This window comes from Tympanuchus pallidicinctus, unplaced genomic scaffold (genome assembly GCF_026119805.1).
Source record: "Tympanuchus pallidicinctus isolate F22 unplaced genomic scaffold, pur_lepc_1.0 scaffold1, whole genome shotgun sequence".
In the NCBI taxonomy this organism is placed as follows: Eukaryota; Metazoa; Chordata; class Aves; order Galliformes; family Phasianidae; genus Tympanuchus; species Tympanuchus pallidicinctus.
Genome location: NW_026294618.1, coordinates 58469003 through 58494337, shown reverse-complemented (window position 1 = coordinate 58494337; position 25335 = coordinate 58469003). Strand labels below are relative to the sequence as shown.

General features: G+C 39.7%; 1 protein-coding gene across 10 annotated transcripts in view; it reads left to right on the top strand.

Moving 5' to 3' along the window:
• The window catches only part of ZDHHC14 (zinc finger DHHC-type palmitoyltransferase 14), a 156909-nt gene extending 131574 nt beyond the window's left edge, over positions 1-25335 (top strand). For 7 of the 10 annotated variants that reach the window (XM_052684860.1, XM_052684786.1, XM_052684827.1 and 4 more), the window contains one exon: positions 1910-3148. In XM_052684860.1, coding sequence (XP_052540820.1) covers positions 1910-2311 — 402 coding nt within the window. In that variant the 3' untranslated portion in view covers positions 2312-3148. Of the gene's footprint in view, positions 1-1909; positions 3149-25158 lie in introns of those variants that run through there. The other 3 variants (XM_052684812.1, XM_052684804.1, XM_052684843.1) reach the window with 2 other exon arrangements.

The window sequence follows — 25335 nt, the reverse complement described above, 5'->3', positions numbered from 1 at the left end:
GATCAAGAATAAGTTTTCACAGTGAATTAGTAATTGAAAGCATGACTTCAAAAAGTGCTGAACAATTTTCTCCTTAGGAAGGTACTTAGACAAGTTTTGGCTTTAAGCCTATGAATAATTCCCCTGAAATTATTTGGGATTACTTAAATTGTTCAGCTGGAGCAGTTCAGTATTATGTAGGGAAAAAAAATTGTCTGTAATTTGTACAAACTCAGTTTATATAACAGCCAGTTAATTTGTTTTTCTGAAAGATGAAGTATTGGAAAGTGTAAGGATCAGACTTCTGCCTGTCAAGAAGTGTTTGGTCTCAGGGTCCTGAAACACTTAGCTGTGTTTAAAATATGTGCTTATCTACTGAGACTAAGTAGTCAGCTTGCAAGCTTTTGGAATATGACAGCATGTGCATCCATCATCAGGTAGCATCAGAAGACCTGAAAATATCAGAGGAACCACTCATAGTAATGGTTTTCATCATATACTAAAGGAAGCAGAAGACTTTCTGTGAGTTTGCATCACAGTGCAAACATGAGTGGGAATTTTCTGTGAATTGCTGTGTCAGTAACACTTAGGTTAGGACTGGAAATATCTTGAACTGATGTTGGATTTGTAATGTCTTTCAGTAATTTGACATAGATTGAAGGAGTTAGTCAGAAAGTAGAATATCTTTCTTTAACAGAATCCTTTAATTAAGAATAAACGTGTGTGTGTGCTGTGTGTGTGTGTGTGTATATGTAATATCTTGCTTCCCAATTTTCTTTACTGCATTGAATTTATAGGGGTATTATCTTTTGTCTTGCACAACAGAACAGTAGTGGTGCAAATGAATCAAGCAGGATTTTGAAAATCTACAGATGTTGTAATTGATGAATTAATATGTTTTGACTTTAGAAGCTCTCAAAATCATTCCAGTTAATGTTAAAGAAACCTAATTTGGCAGTAGATGTGCTGGCCCCTTAGTGAGCTGAAACCCCCGCCTGTATTGTCATCTCCGGGAATGAATGACAATTTTATATCAACAGTGTTTGGGAATGATGCAGTGCCAAAAGTGTTCCTGGTAATATTCACTGAACTTAATTGGATTTATATAATGCTGAATTTGTCTTGCTACTGTGGAACTGCTTGCCAGAAAACTTGTAGGCTGACTTGATTCATTATATTATCAAAATTAAGTTGATCAAGAAGCAGCCTAATAACTGTGCAGGTTGGTTTTTTCTATCAATTAATATATAGACAGTGCTGCCTTATTCACATACATCTTCTAGAGTAAGAATATATTTATTAAATTGGAAAATAAAGTGAGATCACAGAGGTAATACTGATGCCTGTATTTACATAAAATAATCATCAGCATCCAAAAAATCTGTAGTGCTTTAGTTCTTACTCATAAAGACCAGTAAAATAAAAGACACTTGCCTACTGTTTATGAACATGGGATAAAGTTTGAATTTTGCCTTTGGGCTTCTCTGAACTGCCATGCACTGCCAGCTGCACAAGGATGAAACAAGTAGAGAGGAAGTGATGTACCTGCCTGTTTCTGTTGCCTCCAATCAGGCAGGTTTTGCGTGTCCTGTGCAGTGAGCTATGCAAGGACTGTTCAGCTTGGTTTTCCAAGTGGCTTCAAACAAGTCTAAGAAAGTATTTTGTACATATTGTAATACAGATACTACTTCAGAGGTAACAAAAAAACCCTTATGTGATCAGTGGAAATAATTTACTTTGATAATAATGCAAAGCCCTGACTTAGCTATGCATGCAGTGGGATTTTTGGATGGCTAACCATAGAATGATACTAATGTCTCTCCTTTTTTCTCTTCACATCCCATCCTTTCCCATACCGTTTGTCCATATTCTTTCTTTTTTTTTCTCTGTTTTGTTTGCTTTATGATTTTTACACCTTTCCGTTCTACAGTGTGACCAAGATCAGTGCATTCAGAGCACTAAATTCGTTTTGCAGGCTGCTGCCACCCCACTACTACAGAGTGAACCCAGCATAACTAGTGAAGAGCTACCTTTACCAGGAAAGACTTCTATCAGTGGGCCTTGTGCAACTCTAACTCTAGGGCAACCAACACCACCATCTTCCATGCCAAATCTCACATCAGACACGGGTTTGACAGACATGATACCCTTGAAAGAGGAACACGAAGGTCATCAGTTTCTTACTCCTGAAGAAGCTCCTTCACCCCCTGGGATGCTGCCAAGCGGAAGTCCTATTACACACAGCCATACAATGCACGTCCTGAGTCTAGCCAGCCAGGATTCTTTGCATGAAGACTCAGTACGTGGTCTTGTGAAGCTTAGCTCAGTTTGAACAGCTTCTTTGAACACTGCACCTTTTCTTGGTGTCTATACAAATCTTTACTTAACAGGAATGACACCGCAGTACCACTGTAAGACTTTGTAACATGGCTATAATGGAAACTTTATTGCATAATGGAATCTACTAAAAAAAAACAGCTTCTTTTTTTCAGTGGAGCTATGGCATTTTTTTGACCAGGCTGTTAATGGCTATGCTTTGATGGTGACCACATCTCCTTTTTAAGAAAAAACAGAAATGGTCAATATTCTTGTTTCCTGCAGTTTGGGTACAGCAAGTTGGAATTCAGCCTGTAACAAAGACCATGTTCAGTACAAAAGAGAGATTCTTGGATGTAAGTGTCATGCTCTGTGTTCTATGCTCTTGTAATACACACTTGTTAAGGCTTACCACACTTGTGGCCAGAATGATCTGCACTTACATGTTATGCTACTAATATTTGAGATAGAAAAATTACCATTCCGTTTGTTAATACAAAAAAAAAAAGACTAGAGATACGGATTTGCATGCCACGCTACGGTATGTGTTACAGTGGTGTTGGTATTAAGAGAAAGTGCTGCTTTTTTATTTGTGACTTTCAAAGTGCTGTTTCATTTAAAGACAGTGCAAATTAATGGACTATATATTTTTTTCAATTTATTAAAGTTTATTTTAATTTTTTCAGTGGTGCCTGGAAGATGGAGACTTACTGATTTGACCATGTTGCATATCATTTAACCTTCTGTTTTAAGTGTTTAGAATGAGATATTGTGTTGTGCCATACTACAAGATTCTTCCACTCCCTAATGTGATACAATTACCTGTGGACCTCCAATAAAATGACATCCTCTATTTCTTGGGCACGTGTACAGTTATCCTTGTACAATTCTTCTGGGGAAAGATGGGAAGATTATGATTTATTGACATAGTTTGTGAAGGATATAACTGGAATATGTTAATGAAACCAGAGCTGCGGAGGAAAAGCTGCTTATGATAAGTTTTGCTTCAGCATCTTTCATGGCGTTGTTTGAGATGTGTATTTGTTCCCATCATGAGTCTGTATTCGGAAATGGAAGAGTTTGTGTCTGCTTGAACTGTAATTCTATGTTCCGTGTGTCTAAAGGGTGAGGGGCTTTTGATTAAAGACAAAGAGACAGCTTAGTGAAGTAACCATATCTGTAGCTACCTCCTGGCCATGGTGCTTCAATTATTCGTTTTCTAGTATTTTAAATGGAAATGTGGATTTCGAGCCAGTATTTTCTTTGTTTTGCGTTTTGTTTAAGTAAAGAGCAATTAAAAGGTTAAGAAGATTATTGGTTTTGATGATAGCTGATTGGCTTTTATACTGTATTTACCATACTTTTCAGGATATGGGACCTGGATTCTTCTTTTTCCATGACAAACTGATTTCAGAATGTAGTTTATCTTACGAGGTTACGACATTATAATGTGCACTAGTTCAGAAATGTAGCAGCTTTATAATGTTCACTCGTGGTCATTCTCTGACACCAAGCTAAAAATTTGTTTTTCATTGTTGGTAATGTGGATAATGAGCCTGCAGAAAACCAACCACCCATGCTATTGAAGTATCAAACAAAGATATTGACAGAAACTCTATTCCTTTAAAAATTCACAAGCAATCTGTTTGTATAATTAATTGTGCTAACTTTGCATAGTTCAGCAAGTGGAACATATCAACATCTTCTGACTGTACTGCAGTAGGAGGTCCACCAGCGGACCTCTAGCAGAGAAGTGTGAGCCAGCTATTTTAGCCAACTTCCCACCACATTTCTGAAGCAGGACAGTCTCAAGTTCTTTCTACAAGCCAAACTACAGTGGCTGAATTGTTTCTGTTGATTGGTCTTCCAGTAATCCTCAAGTATCTACACTTATTTCTGTGTATGCTCTTGAAAATGAGTCATGACGCTCATTGTCTTGATTTCACCTTTCGCTGATGTGGCTTCTCATGTATGAAGCCATGAGCATCTGAATTAAAGGAGATGATGGAATGAGTGTTGGAGATGCTTGCCTTGTTGGCCTGGCTAAAGAATCCCAGCTTTGAGTTTGTAGAACAGTACTTGACTGAATCATCATCTCGTAGCGTCTGTCAACTATGGATGCCCATGATACAGAAGGACAAGTCAAATATTCATCACATGTTATATTTAATTTCCACTTTCCACTCATCAATGATGGTGATCTCTGTTTCTAGCAAATTATTCTTTTCAATGTTTCCAAGAATACCAGCTTTGTCACAACATTTGTATGTCATTGCCACCGGGGAATAGTGCAGAAAGCAGCTCATCAGCTCTGAGCACACAACAAAGTCTGTGTTGGTTTTAACATGAAACAACAGGAAAAAGAGCAGTAGTATTAGCATATTTATGCTGCTTTTCCTGTGAAACTTTTCACCATGTTTTTCACCATGTTTTTCAAACATTATTTCTTTGGTTATAACTGAGGAATAAGAACAAGCTAACAACACTGGAACAGAAGTTCTAGTGATGTTTTTGCTCACGACTGTTTAGTTTCTAAGATAACAGCCTTATGTTTTTAGCATTCTCTTTTTGTTTCTTTGGTTTTTTTTTTTTGTTTGGTACTTCAGAGTAATTTAAATAATGATTTGTCTGTCTAGATACGTTTATTCACCCTATTACAACCTTTTGTCTTCCTATTCATCTTGGTCTTTTTGAATGGCAACGTCTCTAACCTCTCTGACACAATTGCCTTGTGAGGACATCTGCTGGAAGATTTTGGAATTAAGTCTATTAACCCAAGTGGCGTGGTACTTGCAGTCTTTGACTGACAGCAGACAATGATTTAGCAGCAGGTTGATCGAAGTGTGCCTCTGAAAGGATTTTGGGGCCATTCTCCTCACCTCTATCTCAGCGCGTATCAGCTGTGGGAGCTCCCATACTTGGAACTTGAGTGTACATCAGGAGTGAGTCAGCAAAGTAACTACTCATCTACTCATCATTCTACAGATCTTTTTGTTGTTTTATTTTTTATGAACTCTGATTATTGAATGTTCACACTAGATATTCAAAATAATAGTCCTGGTCAATATCACAGGGGGATTCTTCATTTCTGTTTTTGTTTGACAATTGCTATAATAATATTAAATAGTTCTAATGTTCACATGAATTATAAATGTGACCTCAGTGAAAGTCAATATTTTCAAAAAGTATTCATTTTTCCATAAATCTGAAATCTTTGAATGTGTAGAAACTGGTTGGTTTATCTGATAAAAACTATTTATTCTAATTTGTTTTTCTTTAAATAACATGTTTTTTTTTTCCTCCTAGATAGCTATAGAGCATATGGAGAATGAAGTTGTGCTTCATGAAGTGTTCTTAAAGGCTCTTTATTCTTGTGATTTCTCAAAGAGATTTCTGTTTTAAGAAGGAGTTTTATATATTCATACCAGTTTGCCAGTAATGTAATAAATGTCATTTTTTATTGTATTTTTGTATGTTAGTGCATCCCTTAATCAGCTTTTCATCTCTTCTTGTTAATAGAAGGTGCAGGCAGATGTATTTGCATATGAAGTTATTGATGCAGGTTTATGTCTATATAAAGTGGTTAATACACTCAGTGACATTAGTTTTCTAGATGGAAGATCAGCTGCTTCGCTTTTAATTTAGTGAATGATCCTAGAAAAAGAAAACTGATCTCATAAACCGAAGACCTGTGTGGGAGCATATGCTACAAGGAAGAATACCAACTTCTTATGCTGTGGAGACTTCGTATTTGTTTAAATATACATAGGTCATTTTGAATCAACCCTAGCAAAAAGGACTTGGGAGTACTGATGGATGGCAGGCTGGATATGATCCAGCAATGTACCCTCACAGGCCAGAAAGCCAACTTTATCCTAAGCCATGGAAAAAAAGTGTGGCCAGCAAGGCCAGGGAGCTGATCCTGCCCTTCTTGCTGGTGAGACCTGACCTAGAATGCTTCATCCAGATGTGTCGTCCTCAGTACAGAGGAAACATGGACCTGTGGGAGCGCATCCAGAGGAACGGCACAGTGAGAATCCACGGGATGGAACACCTTCCCTGCAAGGACAGGCTAAGAGAGCTGGAGTTGTTTGGCCTGAAGAAGAGAAGATTCTGGGAAGACCTGACAGCAGCCTTCAGTATCTAAAGGGAGGCATTAAAAAAGAAAGAAAAAGACTCTTCAGCAGGGTCTGTTGTGATAGGACAGGGAAAATGGTTTCAAACTAAAAGAGGAGATTGAGATTGGACATCAGGGAGAAGTTTTTTACGCTGAGGGTCATGAAGCACTGGAACAGGTTGCCACAGATGCTCAGTGCCTGGAGACATTCAAGGTCAGGCTGGAGAGGTTCTGAGCAACCTGATCTAGCTGTGGGTATCCCTGTTCATTGCAGGGGAGTTGAACTAGATGACATTTAAAGTTCCCTTCCAACTCAAATGATTCTGTGGTTCTATGAAACTAATGCCTCCTCTTTATTTTGTGGAAACTACAACAGATACAAAGAGTTCAATAACAATTTTTATAGAGCAAAATCTTAGCTACAAAGCTATTATTGAACCATGAGCTATGCATTTTTGCCAGGTATGACCAAGAGGTTGTTATGAGCATGGCATGCAATCTGCACCAATGTTTGTGACCCACTGTCACCACTGCTGAAATGCACCACACTACTCACCACCTCACTCTGCTTACATCCCACTGTTTGGTCTCCATCAAGGTTTAGGAAGCATCAGTGAATATCAGTGGGTGCCATTTTTACCACACGGAGGAATTCAGTGACACACCTTTGCTTCATCTGCACTTCCACGTCAGACATCATCTGTCAAACTGCCTCTCTGCTACCACCTTTCATATAACAACAGCATGTAATGGGACATTGGTGGAAAGGTTCAAACTCTACTGCCATATCTTTAGCATCTGCCCCCGAAGTCTTAGGCTGATATAATAAAACAGGATGCATTACTTTTGGAGCAGCCCTCATACGTAGTGGGTATAGTATTTCTTAGTAAGTAAATCATTGTCTAATGTTCAAAATACAAAATGAATGAAACTGAGCTTCTGTTTGTCTTTTAGTTCCCAAGATCAGTACAGCTTGAAGAATTCAGCAACGTTTGGAGGGATCTGACCCTTCCTTTGGTTCTTTTCTGGTGTAAACTTTTTGCATGACATATCATTATGTATTTGTTGTTCCTCATCCCCTTGTTACCAGTGGTTCTCAGAGGAGCATGAGCGTAGCATGTTCAGCCTGACTCTTTGTTTTAAAGTTCAGTTGCTGCCCAAATGACGTTTTTCTCAGCCAAAGTGAAATGAAGCAGAGTATATTTTCAGGTGTGTTCAGAATAAGCCACAGGTATGAATGGAGCATGTTTCAGTTTGTTTAGGTTATAGGTGTAGTTTGTTTAAACTGGTGTTGTCTTATTTTTCAAGATCCATCAGGGTCAGTGCATACCAGCTGTGATTGCCTGCCTGCAAGGACCTTGCAGTTTGACATCTGGCTAAGCACAGTGCCTGGAATTTCCAAAGATGGGTTCAGAGCTATTTAAACCTGTGCAAATCTCCATTCAGTCCAAGTTGATGCAGCAGTTCAGCTCTGTCAACAGGAGGCTACTGTCTGTTAACACTGAACTACGTAATGTGACTGCTCACCACTAACAGTGCAGGGTGAAGTGTAGAAAAAATTTTGGATGCTACAAAGAGAAAATAAAAGCTGCTTCTGAGGTAGGTCAGAGGGTACAGGAATAAGAAGATGAAAGGGAGACGGCTGAGGGAAAGCAGAACAGAGAAGATTAGCAGGTGACAGAGGGAAAAGGGAATTATCTGTAAGCATGGAAAAAAAAAACAAAAGGGAGAAGAGAAAATGGGGAAAAAAAGGGCAATTTCCTCAGTGTTATCTGAACAAAATTTAAAAAATGCTCACTGATATTAAAATGTTTTTATTAGAAATGCCTTTAAAAACATTCTGGAAAGAAAAATGTGAGAGAATTAAGGTCAGACTTTGAGAGAAAGAAACTGTAGGAAGGCAACGTGAAAAAAGTTGAATAATTGATCTGCTCTCAATCCCTTCCCTGCTACTGTATTTTCCCTATTTCTGCTTTGAAAATGTAAGAAATTTGTACACATTTGTAAACATAAGAACTGTGGTCCATTCATAATTGCTGGGAAGCTTAAAGCACTGGACATATTTAAAGATAGGAAAATATAGATTAAGATCACAATCTAGGTTAACTTTTTATGGTTTACAAACCAAACAGTTCTGTTGCATGGAGATATTTTGCATTGCGGGACATGCTCAGGTCAGTTCCACTGGCTAAAAATATGAATGCCAGTACCACTTGGTGTACCGTGTGCCTTTCCAGAGTTGAGAATCATTACTTCTTCTGAAAATTAGGGAAAACTAAGTTTAACCTCACTGTAGTTTAGATCTCCTCAAACCTGAAGCTGGTAACTACTGCTGGCAGTTACCTGCATGGAAGTTACGTGTTACAAATACAAAAGGGCACAAAGGGACTGTTTTAAAAACAGCTTGGCCAGGTGATCTGTGATGTGGTAAGTGTTAGAGCCTATCTTTAGCTCATTTCAAAAGTACCAAATACTCTCCCAGACCATACACAATTGGGAAAAGAGTGTAAATTCAACATGTTAAAAATATTGTTTGGCATCAAGCTCCAGCCCCTCTGCCACAGGCAGGGCCACCAACCTCCATGTCTAACACTAGACCAAGCCCAGGGCCCCATCCAATGTGGCCTTGAACATGTCCATGGATGGGACATCCATAACTTCTCTGGGCAGCCTGTTCCAGCACCTCACCACTCCCTCGGTAAACAACTTCCCCCTGACATCTAATCTAAGTCTCCTTTCCTTTAGCCTAAAACCATTCCCTCTTCTCCTATTACTTTCTACCCATGTAGAAAGTTGATTTACCTCATGTTTATAAACTCTCTACCAAAGTGAACAGCGGTTTTATTCTTACATGCTCTTTATTCTGTATCTCAGATTCCTATGTTCCTATGGTCATTTTCATATTGATAATGTCAATCTTTATTATAGTTACCCTTTAAGAAGGAAACAAGGCTAAATGCTGATTTTCCGTAGCTCCTTGACAAGCAGCTGTTTCTAACATTCTGACTTTTGAATAATTTTTCTCGTATCAAAGATTAGAATCCTCTTCCATTCCTAAGTAGATATTTTGTAACATATCATACCATGTTTTCTTGGTTATTTAATTGTCCTAAATCCAGTTTATAATATCAAATTGGTGGGAGGAAAAAAAAAAAAAAAAGTACTTGCATCACAAGTCGTTATTGCACGATAACAATAGAATGAGTGCAGATGTTAGGAGAGGACCTGCTCCAGATTCCAGATTTTACTATTTAAAAGGCTTTGTAAAAAAATTTGTATTTTTAAATGGTAATGGTAAATGCCTCTGCAGAGATTAAAGCATATATTATTCTAATAGTCCAAACGTTGTGTCAAACCTATGGCAAGTTTATTCCTCTCTTATCCACTCCAATTTACTTAACAGTCAGTTGCTATGATCTTGTATTCTTGACATAAAAATTGGTAACCTGATGTCTGAGAACTGCATCCAGACATTGAGTCTAATTGCATTTGCTTCCTACATGTTTCCACTGGCTGCAGTGATGGTAGCATCCTGCAGAATTTTACAAAAGTATGTTTTGACATAACAGAGGCACAAGATGCTGATGAGAATAGGTACAGAAAATGTCTTAAGGATATGCATTTCTCTCATTGACTGTAGGGAAATAACATTAGATTACACTCAGGAAAACAGAATCATTCCATATCTTAGATTTGATTTGATCTCACACGAGCACTGTCATATTCATTCATCTGATACTTGTTTGTGGTTACTACTGTTAGTGGGAATGCAAAACAACGTAAGTTTAAGGAACTAGCATGCAAGCCTTTAGTATCATTTTATCGAGATACCCAGCAAATGGTGAGTAGCACCAGTGCATGACAGACACATCGCATATATGTTATAGGGAAAAGAAGAGAAGTTGCTGCGTGGAGCCCGTTTTATGATTCACAACGACTGTGCAAACTAAGCAGGCAGATAGCCCTCAAAAATTCTGTCTTGTTAGCACTTTATCTTTTGCTCCTGGTTAGCTGTTGACCCAGCATGCTGTTCACATTATTAGTTATCGGTGCATGCACATTCACATTACATATGCTTGTTCATATTCAGAATGTTGTACTGAAATAAGTAACCAGTCTCAAAACATAAGGGAACTTTTCTTGCTTTTTCTGAAGCTGGCTTTTCCCAGATTACCTTACAGAATGAAAATATAAAAGAAACCAAAGGCATTGCCACGCTGTAGGTCTGAGGTACTGTCCTGTCCTCACAGAGTCAGGCAGTGTTTTTCTTCATTAATTTCAATGATAAATCTTTTTCTAATGGACAGTATGATCAGTCAGTTCTGCACTAGAGGAGCGGGAAATGTTTTCAGGTTTCTTCTGCATCACCTGAGTTGCACAGTTAGCTCTGTGAGTTGTCGTGCATTTTCTTCTAGGTGGCAGTGACCATTTCCCAATGTTTCTCTGTCCTGCTTTGCTTCTTGATGTCAATGGGAGCAGGTGCTCTACTAGGAAGCTTCTTCTAAGCAACGTTTAGACAAGTTCCTCTTTTGATTTCTAATTGCATCTCTAGAGGAGGAATCAGTTCTAAGTGTGGTTTTAGAGTCAGAGAGTATGACATCTGTAGCCTTCAGCTGGGGTGGAGATGTCACATTTCCTATTTCACAGGAATGTACATGCTTGCATTGTATGCTTTTTTTTTTTTCCCCCAGCACTTGTAGGTCTTTGTTACAATTTCCTTAGCAAACAGAAGAATTTATAGGTATAGCAAAGATACAGTTACATTTAGGACAACGTGAGCAGATAAATTTTAACTTTCTTGTAATGCATGAACCAAACAAAGGTTTCCCACAATTGTAGGAATTTCAAAGAAATTCAGGTGGGAAAAGAGCTGCTATACGTTTATGTGTTATTTTAAATAGTCATTTTCTCTGGCCAGGCTCACCTTTGTCACTTGTCACAACACTTCAGTTAGCATTTGTAATTGCTTCCTAAACTGAAAACACACCCATCTTGAGTCTGAGCTTGCTGATGGGGAGAATATTTGTCCTCACTTCAAGGCCTATCCGTTTCTCAACAGAGAAATGGATATTTTTAATGATTCTTCTCCATCAGCAGTGTGGCAGCCTCCCACAGCCTTCTGATGCTGCTTCCTATGTTATGGCTGGGGGTTGTTGTATTCTGGGTACCAGGCTCTACACTTTTGGCTTTCAGGATCCACAAGGTTATTACTACAACGCTGCACTCTCACACACATACACGACTTCAGCATGATTGTGTAAGTTGATTTTTCCTTAGAAAAACGTCTGAGCAATCAGTTTTGCTTTATGCTTTCCTTTCCTTTCCATGCAGTAGCGTGGTATTTCAGCCATATGCAGCTAATGCTGATATCTACCTTTCTTTTCTGCTCTTAAGAAAATTTTCCATGAAAAGGAGCTGCTCTTGTACTTCTGCAGCTCTCCAATCTGCCTTAGCTTGATCTTGAATAATTCCTTGCATTGACTGGAAAGTCCGCTGAAAGCTTCAAGATAGCAGCTTAGTTCCTGTAAGTGGTTTGGTGGACGACTCATCCTATGAATGATTCAGTACCTGTCTTTCCAAAAGGGATGAATTCAGGTTGTGTGTTCTATAATTCAGTGAATTCTTAATGCCTGAGTGAACACATACACAAAAAGAAATTATTCATCCAGTCTTGTAGCAAATCTATCACTTGTAAGTTTTTCCTTCTATCACTGGTTCTATGTTCAATAATACCTGGAGTAGAGCACCAAGAACTAGAAGAGGAGAACAGTGTTTATACCATTATGCTGAAGCATGTAAAGCTTACTGGATAGGAAAAAAAAGAAACGTGAAGTTTTTATCTTCTTCTAGAATAACTGCTGCTTTCAATGGAGTGCTGGTTCAGTATTGGAGAAGATGTATTGGTTCTTTTCCTGTAAAAAATATGTTGAAAATATCTTTACTACAAACCAGTGTGTGTTTATTGTGTCACCCAGGAGGCCTGGTACTCCATTTGCTTATGTAGATGTTTATTTACTGGTTTATAATTAATAGCTGCCATCACCTTTAAAAGGAGTGTTCCCAGGCAGTTAATACGCCCACTTGTAGTGATACAGGAAGTCTCTACTACAGTTTTTAGTCAGGCTGTTCAGTGGAAAACCACTCTGTGAAGTGGGTTCTCACAATGCTTGTGCATGCCTGTAGTCTCTATCTCTGACTCAGAGACCTTGTTCTCCAAATGGGTGCTTCCCAGAGAATTCAATATATTTGCCATTCAAAGGCAAATAATCAACTTTGTCAGCATCTGACCTAAGCAGTTCTGCAAAATGTATTCTAGGCAAATTGAGAAGTAAGAGACCACAGAAAACTCACTGCTACTATTCATAACTGTTTTTACAACAGTAGGGAATTAAAAATGAGCTACAGTCCCTTCCAGAGCAGGGTTTGTTTTTGTTTTTGTTTTGTTTTGTTTTGTTTTTGTTTTTTCCAGGAGGAAAGTATTTTATCTTCTCTTGGCAAGTGTTACAACCCCAAAAGCATGTCTTGACTAAATTACAATAACAGAGGAATTATTGTTCTTGTTTAAAAAAACAAAATGAAATTAGAAGAATTGTTTTTGAGTTGCTAGTATATGGCAGCTATTCAGTGAATAGGAAGGAGTTTGTAATCATTCGTAAGTCTTAAAAAAAATAATAATAGCATTTCAAAAAGATTAAATTTTGTCTGGTGCCAAGGTCTTCTGAAAATCTTTTGGTTTTTCTTTTACACTGCAAAATTGGTTAGGCAATTTAATCTTACCCATTGTATGTAAGAGATATTGGAAACTAACATGTTTAGTTCCAGTGACTTAATCAGACAAGATTTAGGTAAGATTAGCAATTAGAAACTTTACATGACCTCTCCACTGCTGTATCTGCGAAGATGTGAATCATAGTTGCCTCGGGTTAAGGTTTTACAAGAACAGTTGGAATACGTTTACATTGATGCCAAGTTAAATTCTTAAAAGGTAGAATCCGTGCCCTGCTACAAGTGTTAGATGGATGCACGCATGAGCTGGTAAGCAGATTACATTTTAATATCTTCTCTTATTTCTTGTTTTAGTGTTGCCTTCAGTAAAATGTGAGATTTGGAGTTCTGATTTGTCTTTTGTTATTTCCAAAAAAGTGAGAAGCTTTTGTGTCTTTGGGGGAATTACCTGATTTTCCTGCTTGAAGCTTCCCACTCTCAAAATAGGGTCCATTTGTTATAATTCAACCCACATCGCACGCTCTGGGTTTAGCTCTACAATGAAATGTGTTATGTAAGGGTGGTTTTTGTTGTTCTGTCACTCTGATTTTCACTGTGAGCAAGTAAATTAGAGATGTGCGGCCTGGTAAAGAAATTAAACCAACATTAGTTTTGCAGTAGGTTATAGCAGTTCTGCAGTAGGATATTGCCCGAAAGTGTTAATTGAGGGAAAGGTCTTTAAGTAGTATTGCTAGAAGGGACCTTGAAATAATCTAGCCAGTCTTCACATTTCAACAGATACAAATACCTGTTTCTGTAATACCTGATTTAGTTTATACTGTGTGTAATGACTTCTCCAGTCCATACAGCAGAGGCCTATGTTACTCCTTTAGAACACTCCCTGTTCTCATAACTACTTGAAGGCCTATTTTCCTTGCTGAAGAACTTGTGCCTAGCAAATTTGAACTGTTTTCTTCTCTCGTACCATGAGACACTTCAGGCTGCTCTGTAAAAAAGGAATTACTGTACTTGCTGTTCAAGGGAAGATGATGGGGCTTGGGAAATTCCTTCACAGAACATATTCAAGAAGAATAGGAACATCTTACTGAATTTTATTTCCAATGCTTCCAAACAGCTTTTGAAGTGAAGAAAAGGTGAACAAGTAATTAGGTCACACTGTGCTGACCAAAAGCACTGGTGAGGTGATGGAAATTTTTAATGACTTAATTTCAGTGCATGGCATTGTGATACTGTTGGTGGCGGCCACCAACTCTATCAAAATTCATACGATAACTGGCATGATTCTTCAGAAAGAAATCTCGTTATCATCATCATGCAGTTGCAATGAACTCACAGTACAATACTCCTTGCTCTGGTGCAGGTACTGTGGAGGACTTGTCTCCAACACTCTTGAGAGTCTGTTGGCAGTGGTTGGATAGGTCTTGCCTTAGGTAGTACTGCACGGTGACAGAAGAGATGTTACACTGGCACAGATCTGTCAGATAACCTCAGTTCTTAGAAAGGCTTCAGAGTTGGATATGTTGTATTGTGTTCCTGATAGTTCCTGTGCTTTGGAGAGGGGATACTTCTGTGAGGCATTTTGTGTGACAGTCTGACCACTCATTCAGTGTCGGTAACATGAATTTCAATCCTCATTTCACAAAGAAATGGAAATCTGTAGGAGGGATGATGGGGAACAAGAAGAGGAGAGGAGGGACATGAGAAAAGGAGAAATGTATTTCTTCAGGGATTCACTAACAGCTGTTCTAAATGTGGGTAAGGAGGTTATTTGTACACAGTTCTGCATTTGAGGATGTTTGTGCAAAAACTGTTTGGATCCACAGAGTCTGCTTCAATTTTAGACATGAATTCCGCTTACACAGCGCACAGAGTAAGCAGGACTTACCCTATGTTTCCATCACTTCACTCTTTTCCAAAATAATTTCAATTATTATTTTCAAATGAATTGACGGGATTAGAAATGGTTGCAGAGGAAGAAAGAAGTGTGAAAGTTAAGACCAACCTAGAGTACAAGTCAGACTTTGGTTCAACTTGGCAGAAAAGTGCTTCTAAAACAGTGGAATCTCAGCAGAGATGGAGGTGAAGGTCAGAAATTCAGTATAACTTAATCTTAGAAGAGCAGATCTCTGGACCAGCCACTTGGCTGAAGCTATAGACTGCACAGGAAAGAATATGTGAAGTATGAAACATAAAAGGAAAAAAGGCCATTTCTGTGGAAATGTGATGCTTCATGTACACCCTGCCCTTCGTGATTTTAGGTTGTTTCTTTGTATGATTAGAAAGAAGTGAAAGCCTGCATGTGAAACCAGAACAGTAGAACTAAGGACTTGTTTGTTTTATAAGTGTGGACATTTTAAGGTGCATCAGCACAGTAATTGTGGCTGAACTGATCTTGGTGCTCAGTCAGCAGAGCCAGTCATCTGGGGTAAGTGTGCCATGTATGCTTACCCATGGTGACTAAGTCGTGGGATTTCGGAAGCTGAATCAGGGACTTGGTGCGTGATCTCAAGCAAGTTGTTTATAGTCATCATGTTTACTGTACCAGATGCTCAACAAACTGCCTGGGTTCATTCTGGGAAATAACACTGTGTTACAAAACAGACACAGTTCCCAGACAGGAAAGTAATTTAGCTTAATCTTCTCTTTCCTCATACATGAAATGTTGCTTCTTGCTTTCCTCCTCTCCCTGGTGAAGGGTTGAGTATTTTCACTAAAATTGCTTACTGCAGTGAAAATCACTACCAGCAGTTTAAAAGTTGTGTATTCTAGGGTTCAGGTTTATCATATTCTACAGTTCCCAGGTGCCCCAGGTTGACGGAATAATATGTGCTGTGCTGTGGTTTATGTGTACTCATATATAGAATTAGAGTCATCGCAGATCAATTGTTTTTTACTGAATTATAGTCAGGCATTAAGGTGCCTTCATTCCAGGAGAGGTTTACTCTTGTGACATCCCATAAGGAGGGAAAATAAGAGGATGATGCACTTCAGTCTGTATTTATTTTATTAATGCAAAGTGGCATTATATTGCCTAAGTACAGTGCATTTCCAATGGTGCACTGCTGAAGGAAACTTTGTGGTGACTTAAGCCATGATATGTTAGAAGCTATACAGAGATCTAATGATATTATCAGGAGAATAACGTCTAATGGTTCACAAATTCTAGTTCTCAGATCCTCTGTAATTCTTGGACGTGTTGATAGTCCATAAAAGATCAATCACTTGCAGGAGGGAGAATAGTCAGCTTCACAGTCTAGGAACAGAACTCAGAACCTCTGGCTCTCACAGACTTTTCCAGGCAGTGCTTTTTGGTGCTTCTGGCATGAGCATCTGCCAAATCACCTGATTTTACACTCGACTCTACCAGAATTTGCAGACACACATGCTGTCCAGGTTCAAAAGACCTGGGAGTAAATCAGCAGGTCTATTGGCTTCAGTCTCTGTCTTTCAAATTGCTGAGAGCTGCGCAGGGATGCAAACGTGCCAAGATGTTGAAATGCTGAGGCATGTCTGTCTCCCAGCTGCCTTTCGAAGACATAAGAGGCATATAGCTTTCTGAGGAATGTTGCTACCACTGTCCATATCTTGGAACAGTTCTATGGAATCCTTATTGCTCACTCTAGAAAGCAAGAGATGGACAATGCAGATCTAGGGGGAAATTGTGTGAAAGTTACTTCAGACTCTGTGATACCCCACCCAGAGACAGCTGCACACTGCTGCTCTGTGAAAAAATTAGGTGCCATTTATATTTCTGCTGCCCAGGCTTAGCTTCAGAAATCCAGTGCAGCAGAAAAGAGCTGGCCAAGTGCAAGGATCCAGGCATCCTCATCCAAGGGGAACACAGTGCAGATACCACGTGGTGACATTGTTATTGGAAATTTGTTTTCCAGTGTAGAAACCTTGCAATGACACCAGCCTTAGAGCCTTGCAGCATTGCTGGGGTAGTCCAAAGCACTTACTGTGCAAGCCAAAATCCAGACCAGTCCTTTTTAAGTAGCACATAGGGTTGGAAGAGAAGAGGGAATATTCTGGCTTTCCGTATCTGGGTTGTGGCCCGAGTATATCTCATTGTTGGCACATTCGCTACTGTCTGGCAAACCTGAGTGCTGAGGGACCTGAGAAGCAGTGATAAAGTGGTATTGTCCTAGTGCTAGGGCTGTCCTTACCAGATAGGAAAGGGAAGAAAGGCAAATGTACTTCCACAACAACTTCACAGTTATCCAGAGCTGAATGTTTGCCTGTGCTGGAGCTACCCTTGTTATTAGCCTTCTAGATCTTTTCTTTGACCTCCCAAGAGTGTACAGGCCAGTAGGTTTCCATGTTTCTGCATAGTACGTAGGTCTATATCCTTAAATAGTCTTATTTTTGCACATCTTCCGTCACACGTGCAAACCACATTTCAAGATGATTCAGATATCTTCTTGTTGGCTAAAATTGCAACACTTTTCAGGGGAAGACTGTCAAGTTGTAAATTTGTTTTTTTTTCAGTCCATCATACTCATTTTGAAACCCAAATGCTGATTTTCTACGTTGCCACTTTCAGTTTCATCTCTAGTCTTTTGTGGAGAAAAGGTGTTATTTTATTGTTTTGTTTTCCCTTAAGTGAATTTCTTATGAAAAGAAACTGGCTGACAGCAGTAGATGCCTGCAATAGACAGAGGGAATGAGGACCAGCTGTAGCTGCTTGGCTTGCAGCCGTTCTCCCAGTGCCCACACCAACAAGAAAAGATGTTGACAGTTCAGTAAATTTTATTTCATTTTGAAGCATTGGCTGTTCACGTCTATTTTTTTATATACGTCTATTTTCTCTTCAAGCAAAAAGGATAAGAAAGAGCAAAGAACTGTTCTAAGTTAAGCACTCACAAAAAAGCTTTTATTTATCTCTTTCACTAGTATGAGTGCAAGAGCTGTTCAGTAGTTTTGATGGAGAGCAGTTTTCTTCCCCTAAGCAATAGCTAATAGATCAATTCTGCTCAAAATAAACTTAATTTACATATTTATTTGCTCTGATTTAATCTCCCTGAGAATAGGAGTGGTGGCATCTGTAGAGTCCTAATAAATGACTTAGATTAAGTCAATCAGGTCTGGTTTTACATAAGAAGGCTCCCGGAACTGGTTTATTTCTTTATTTGCTTATTAAAGTAATAAGGATACTTGTAATCAGACTGAGTTGTCTCTCTGCAATTAATAAAAATAGGAAGTCAGACCAAGTTCCAGCAGTTGGCTGAATTACAAATTACAACAAGAGAACCACAGCGATTATCAGGTCATCGATCTGTTTAGGTCAGTGACATCAGTTTGCAATGGCCGGAGGGAAAATGCATGATATCCTGCCACAAGGCAGAGAAGAAATGTGCTCTGCTGGGAAGAATAGGCCTAAGATGTGAAGCCTGACTCTTTCCAGCCATTCTGTAACATCCAGGATGGTTGTAATAAAAGTCTTCAGGTGTTTCTGTTGTTTCTTAGAAACATCTGATGCTTTCACTTCCTGCTAAGATCTTGGCATCTGTGATGTGTGTGGTAGTGGGCTTCCCTATCCAATTACTCATTATACGCCTTTTGATCTCCATATCAAACCTGATTTTTGTCTTATTTTCCCTGTTGTTTCCTGAGGAAAAGCAAATAGGTGCATTGCCAGACCAGGGATTGTTTATAGCAGTAGCCCCACCACTGGCTTTAGGCTCCCATGTGATTTGCTTAGTTGCAGAGATGCAAGCAGCACTTGTAGACCATGCACAGGTTCCTCAGCTCTTCCCCTTCTCAAGCACAGCCCAGGACGTCCTGGGCTGCCTTCAGAATCAGCGTTCTTTGGCATTCAGGTAAGTCCTTGAAAAAACAAATGTTTTCAGCTGCCAATCTTCATTCTTGAGATTTGCCGCAGGCAAACCCCATAAAAATTCCCAGGCTTTGGAGGATGACTTGAAATATGAAATCAACCAGAGTAATTCCACCCCTCGTCCAGTCAACCAAATAGTTCTGTCAGAACGAATAATGTTTAGTGAATAAAAGCAGAAGAAATGAGTACCCCCAGCATACTCTTTTTAGATTACAGACTGCACTTTTTAGATTATGGACTGTGCTAACAGCACTTACTATACCTTTATTGCCCAACTTAAGTAGTTTGAGGCTTGATCAAGTGTCTGTGCAGAAGTTTTTCCCAAATCGGAGCGCCCAAAAGACCTGTGCTCTGAAATAGCTTTCCTTTAACTTTCCTTTAAGATTGAACAGTGATCTCCTCCTTATCACTTTGTCATGAGCAGTAAAGGAGTGTTTGTCATTTATGTTTTAGTAATTGTTCTAAAACTCTTGTTCTAGAACTCTAGGTTCTTACATAAGAACCTAGAGGTTCTTACATAAGGCAGTAGAGAAAGCCATGCTTTCTTATCTTACAAGACAAGACTTTTGGATTTCACCTCATCTAGGTTACAAAGTGTAGACAATAAAATTAGTTTGATCATGCCATATGTTGTACCTTCTCAAGGTGCAGTCAGTGCATGTTGTGTCCTTTCTCTTCAGGATGTACTTACCAGATAGAACCTTAGATCAACAAGGCAGGACCAAAGTTATACCCTGTTTTTACCTTTATGCCTGGTGTTTTGCTTTCTGCCAGACTTGTTTCTGTCCTTTCCTGCTTCAGTCTGACCATGTGCGTTACTGCCTTCCCAAATGTTAAATTCAGTTGAGTAACTACTGCGTCAGTGCCAGCCTGAGCCCTAACAGATTGCAAACCCGCTGTGAGGCAGAATGTCTTTCCGCATGAGGCTTTCATATTCCAGATTGCAGAATTTTTCACATAACGATTCCTGTATTTGGTATGAGTATATGAATTCATGGGGCAGCGTATAGCAGGATTTGTCACGTAAAATTCACGTGATTTAACGCACATAGCCAATTACTGTGGACACGGTATTAATTAAATCCTTTCCCTGCAGTATGGGCTCTGTGAAGAACAGCTTGTCCCAAACCATACTTCTGAAGCAGAAAGTGAGTTATCTCTCCATGTGACATATTAGTCATCACAAAATCTTTTAATGAGACTTTTAATCAGCATGCTTTGGCTTTTCTTCACCAAAATGTGAGATCTGAAATGTTACCTTAGATCAAATTATTTATTCTGCAAAAAAAGTCCTAGGGGAAACTGAAGGAAAAAATGTTCTCTGCCCACGGATTGTAGTGTGTTCCAGGGCTGGATCAGGACCTGAGGTGCTGCCACATCCCTAAGCAGGAGAAAAGCTCCTCAGACCTCATAAAGGACTCTCTGCTACTCTATAAGAGCTGCCTCCCCGTTTTGATTCCCAGGGCTGCAGTTGCTTTGGAATATTTAGATGTTGCAGTGAGGATGTTACTCTGTTGGAGGCACTTGCTGAAATTCAACTGCTGAGTTCCTGTGAAGCATTTGACTTAGGGCAGCGTTGGAGCAGGGAGTTGAGGTAGGCCTTTTAAAGCTGATGTGCTACTTATTGGGCTGGCATTTCTTCTGACCTCTCCTAGAGATGAAAAACAGAGTTAGATATTGTGTTCCTCGCCCAACCCCACTGCACTTGCCTCCCCAAAGCAAGTCCCCTGCACAGCTCTCTGTCTTGTGGGTGAAAGCATGTAATTAGACCTGCCTATAAATGATGCCCTGAAAGGATGGGATGCGTAGGTCACACGTGTCAGACTTCCTCCTGATTTCTACCCTTGCTGGGCACTTGTCCCTTACTGTGTCCCTCTGAGAATGGTAGCAATTACACTCAGCCGGCATTCAAGCTCTGCACAGAACGGCTGTGCTGGCCAGAACTGCTTGGTTCCCTGTCTTATCTTCAGTAAGGCTAAATAGATGTAGAAGAGCACTCCTTAGTTAAAGAGCATTTAGGTTCCTTCACTGGTGCTTTGAAATATTTTCCCATCTCTCTATCTGTTAATATTGGCAAGGGCCCGTGTTGGCAGGTTCTTATGCTGCCAGCTTTCATGCTTTTGTCAAAAGCTATTGAGTTGCCCTGCTAAGCTTCAGCTCCTGCTGCCAAATGATAAATGACAACCTCTAGCCTTGTTTTTTGTGGCTGAGGGGGAAATGTCATCGTATCTGAATTTAAAAATCTAGAAACTAGAAAGGAAAACAACTGTTTGTTTATAGTTGTTACAATGGTAATACTGTGCTGTTGTACTTCTATATGCATACGTTATATACGTGTGGAGTATTGCCTCCTCAAAACTACCTATTAAACTGGTTTAGTTCTCTTCAAAAGCTCCTTGCTGAAGATTATAGACTCTAACTTTTATTCTGAGACTTTGCAGGGAAGAATTCTTCACCACACACTGATCCACATCTTCACTCTGCTTTGGTTTGGGTACTTGGATAGAACTTCTCTGTCTCTCATGCTGTAGGTTTGTTGGTGTGACCATGGATATCCACACGGCCCCTTTTTGGGGTATTTTCTGAGGCAGAGAACTTCCCTTTCTTCAGGTGGTTCTCAGGCAGGGCAGAGGTGGGCCTGTCCTTCCTGCTGCCCTTTCTGCCACCCTCTCCTCCCATAGCAGACAACCGGCTGCCCTTCTGAGCTGGCAGGATCGCACCACAGCTTCACTTCTACTTAGTGGCAGCTCTGGGGAGTTGTGCTATTGATACCAGGAAAATCATTTCCAGAGGTTCTATATTAGTAACGGTTTACTGCGGGTCACAGCCTGGCTCTGGACTTTGCGCCACCTCTGCTGTGGATGCTGTCCTATAGGGAGAGTTGCTGCTGCTATGCACAGCAGTCTCCAGTTTATTTCCTTTGGGAGAGCTCTCTTGCCGAGTCAAATCCAGCTTTGTGTGCTTTTCTTCATGAGGGAACTAAAAGCGGAGAAGGTGATGTGAATAAGTAAGGCCAAATCATGAGTCAAAGTGAAACCCAGAAGGCGTTGGCTTCTGTGGCTGTTTTCCCTCCTGCTTGAAGGAAGCTGTGAGACGGGTGCCTGTAAGAGGTACTGTGTGCCGAGGGCTGAATAAATGCTGCTTGTGTGCGAGTGAACACAACCTCATCTGTCTGTGATTGATCCACTGAGAACAAGTTACATGGATGTTCCTGCGGTTAATTACAGAGCCGGCTTCTCTCCTGCTCTGCAGCTGTGTGGAGCAGGGCAGTCCCACGGCTGGCGCAGCAGACGGAGGAAGCCTGTCCAGGGCTCACAGTGCTGTGGTGACTTTGTAGGGACCACTGGAGGGCTCGTGCCAGGGGAGAAAGAGAGAGGGCTTGTTTGCATCTGCAGAAGCTGTGGGGAGTGAGCTGTGCCACTTCTCTGGGCTCTTTGAGGGATTTGAGGTCTGAGAGACTCGTAAGAAGAAAACGTGTTGCAGTATTAACCGAACAGATGAGGAGTTGTTGGGTTGTTTGCATTCTTGGCCCTGCCCATACAAGGCTATTTCTTTATCCTCCTTCAGATGCTATTTCTTTATCCTCTGCCTTTTTATTTTTTTTCCCAAGATGCTTTTGCCTGTTTCCTGGTTTTGTTAAGTAGCAGCATCCAGTCCCGTCCCTGAGCGCACAGTCACGAAGGGTGCTGTGCTATATTTGTGCTTTACGCAATATTTGTGTCAAAAAGCCTCTGTCTAAATAGACCTAATGTCAGTAAAGGATGACCCCGAAACAAATGGTCTGAAGCCCCATATAGCTGCTCTTTCCCTGAAGTGAGTAATGTGAAGCAAATGGAAAAGACCGGTCTTAAATAAGTCAGATCCAGCTCATAAATCTGATTTAAAACGTCAATAGCTGAAAATCTAAGCCAAATAGAACATTAAACATGTTAAGAGCACACCACACACACACAAAAAACAAAAATCCGGAAACTGGTTCTGTCTTCCATATGGCTTTATCGGAATCTATTATCTGGCATACTGATGTTGTCAGCATCTACATAAATGGACTACAGTGCTCAGATAACATGTGATGAAGCTTCTATCCAAAATTACTTTTGTGTCCTTTAATCCAAGCTGGAAATTCCTATCCCTCCTGACCGTCCATCTCAAGATCAAGCACAGCTGTTTTCCCTGCAACTCTGTCTCCCCTTTCCAGCTGGACTTCTGTACTGCTGATTTTTTTCAGACTTTTTATAGGTCTATCTGTAGTGCTTGGACTGTAAGCTGCACTCTACTTAATCACAGGAAAATAATACTCCAAGACTTTGTATGTGCAGAGTACAAACTGAGGAAGTCTGAAAATACAGCTAGAAGATAAAAAGTCAAGAGAAGGTCATTTCACCCCCCAAAAATATGCTCACTGGTATACCTTAATTCAAATAAATTCATGTTAGCTTGGACATGCAATTCTGAAAAGAGCTGAGACATTTCCTGTGCTTAGTTCAGGAAACAGTACAGTTCTTCCCTGGGCTTAAGATAGCCTTATTTTGGTATCTTAAGTATCTGTGTGCCATCTACCAGTCTGTGTGTGCTACTCAGTCTTACACTGCTAATCAAAATGCATACTAGATTCTTCTGAAAAGGAAACCTGGCTCTTAAGGTGTATGCTGCAATTTCTTAACGTATCAATAATTTATTATAATCTGCTTCTAAAGATAAATGGATGAATTCTAGCCAAGCTATTGGATAGAATGAGTGACACCAGCCTAGCAAGAATTATTTTAGAAAAAAATGTAATGTTTCTTTCACAAATAACACAAGGGGCAATCTTGGTGGCACATCTTCAGAAAACCAAGCAGCTTACACTACTTTGATTTGCTTTGATTTGAGGTTCAGGCAGGTGGCCTGACATAGGATTCTCTGAATCGTGAAAGAGGCCAATGCTCTTTCTAGCAGTGATATATTGTGGCAAGATAAAAGTTCTGATTTAGGAGCTGACTTTCAGGAAATTCAATCTCTGTGAGCAGCTCAGGATACAGAGCGGAAGAGTTCAGCAAATCAAAGCTGTATAAAATGTTATATATTAATGCCCATGTCTGGGTTTTAATAATTTACATTAAAAGCATTAGTGGGGCTGCAAAGGGAATTTGCTGCTGGATCCAAGATGATTTCGCAACTCTCCTAATGAAAGAATAGGAACTACTTCAGTTCAACAGCCCTCACTTCTGCCCAATAATTTAGGAGGAAGCAGTGAGGCAGCCCATCACGCAAAGTACAAAGGAATGTATATCCTTGGCTTTTCAGAGGATAGTAAAATAAACTGTATAAAATAAAGAAGTTGCCTCAGACCATATCCATCTGTACTTACTGTCTCCATAGTATGGTTAACCATCTCTCTAGCAGTGATAACAGTTAGGTCCTGATCCCACTGGTATATTTACCCCAAGGCAATGAAATTAAGCTTAACATGATATTGTTCAAAAAATAATTCCATCTCCCCTTTTTTCCTAGGCAAGAAATATAATTCTGACAAGTGGAGAAGGGTAGGAAAGGGAAATGCACTGTTTTATATAGAATAGCAGTCTCTAAATCACAGGATACCATCCATCTTCCCTGGATGTGTCTGACACTGAATTTCCTGTACTGACCCATGAACAAGAAATACCTTATCAGACATCCTGAATGTTGCTCCTCTTCGGATCTAATTATGTAATTTGCTAGTCAGAGTGTTTCTATGATACTAACATGTGCAGAGGTTGTAGTAGTTGTGAAACTCATTGAAGATCTCTTTCAAAATTAGTTTGTAATTATGCAAAAAAAAAGTTTGAAACAGATGCATGCAGATACAGCGGTGAGGGTTGATTAAAGGTATGGAAGTCATCAGGGTGACATTCGACATTTGTTGGAGACTGTAGAGTTGTGTGACCTTGCTAGCTGCTTTTCAGAAGAAAAATGTTGACTCTTTCCTAAGAAACTGTTAAACTATTCTTCCAGATGTAAATCTAATTAAAATATAAATTATATGGTTTTCTGTTTTGTACAATGATAACTCCTGCTTCCTCCAAAGTACTTGACAGCAGCTGTCAAGCAGTGGTTTTTCTAAGCTTCCTGTGCACTATATGCAAAATTATTTTGAAACCTTTCATTTAGTGTCTACATAAAGGCTGAGCTCATCTGAAAATCTACCTTTGTGTTTATTTAGGGAATTGATGCTGTGCTAGGAGCAGTAAAATATTTCACATAGATAATCCTCATGGAGTCTCTGTGGGTCATCATCTTCAGCAAGAGGCTACAAGGAACAGGGAACAGCCGATGCGTTCTGTAGATGGAGATCAGCACCAAAAACTGAAGAGACACTAGACCTGCATATTTCTCAGAG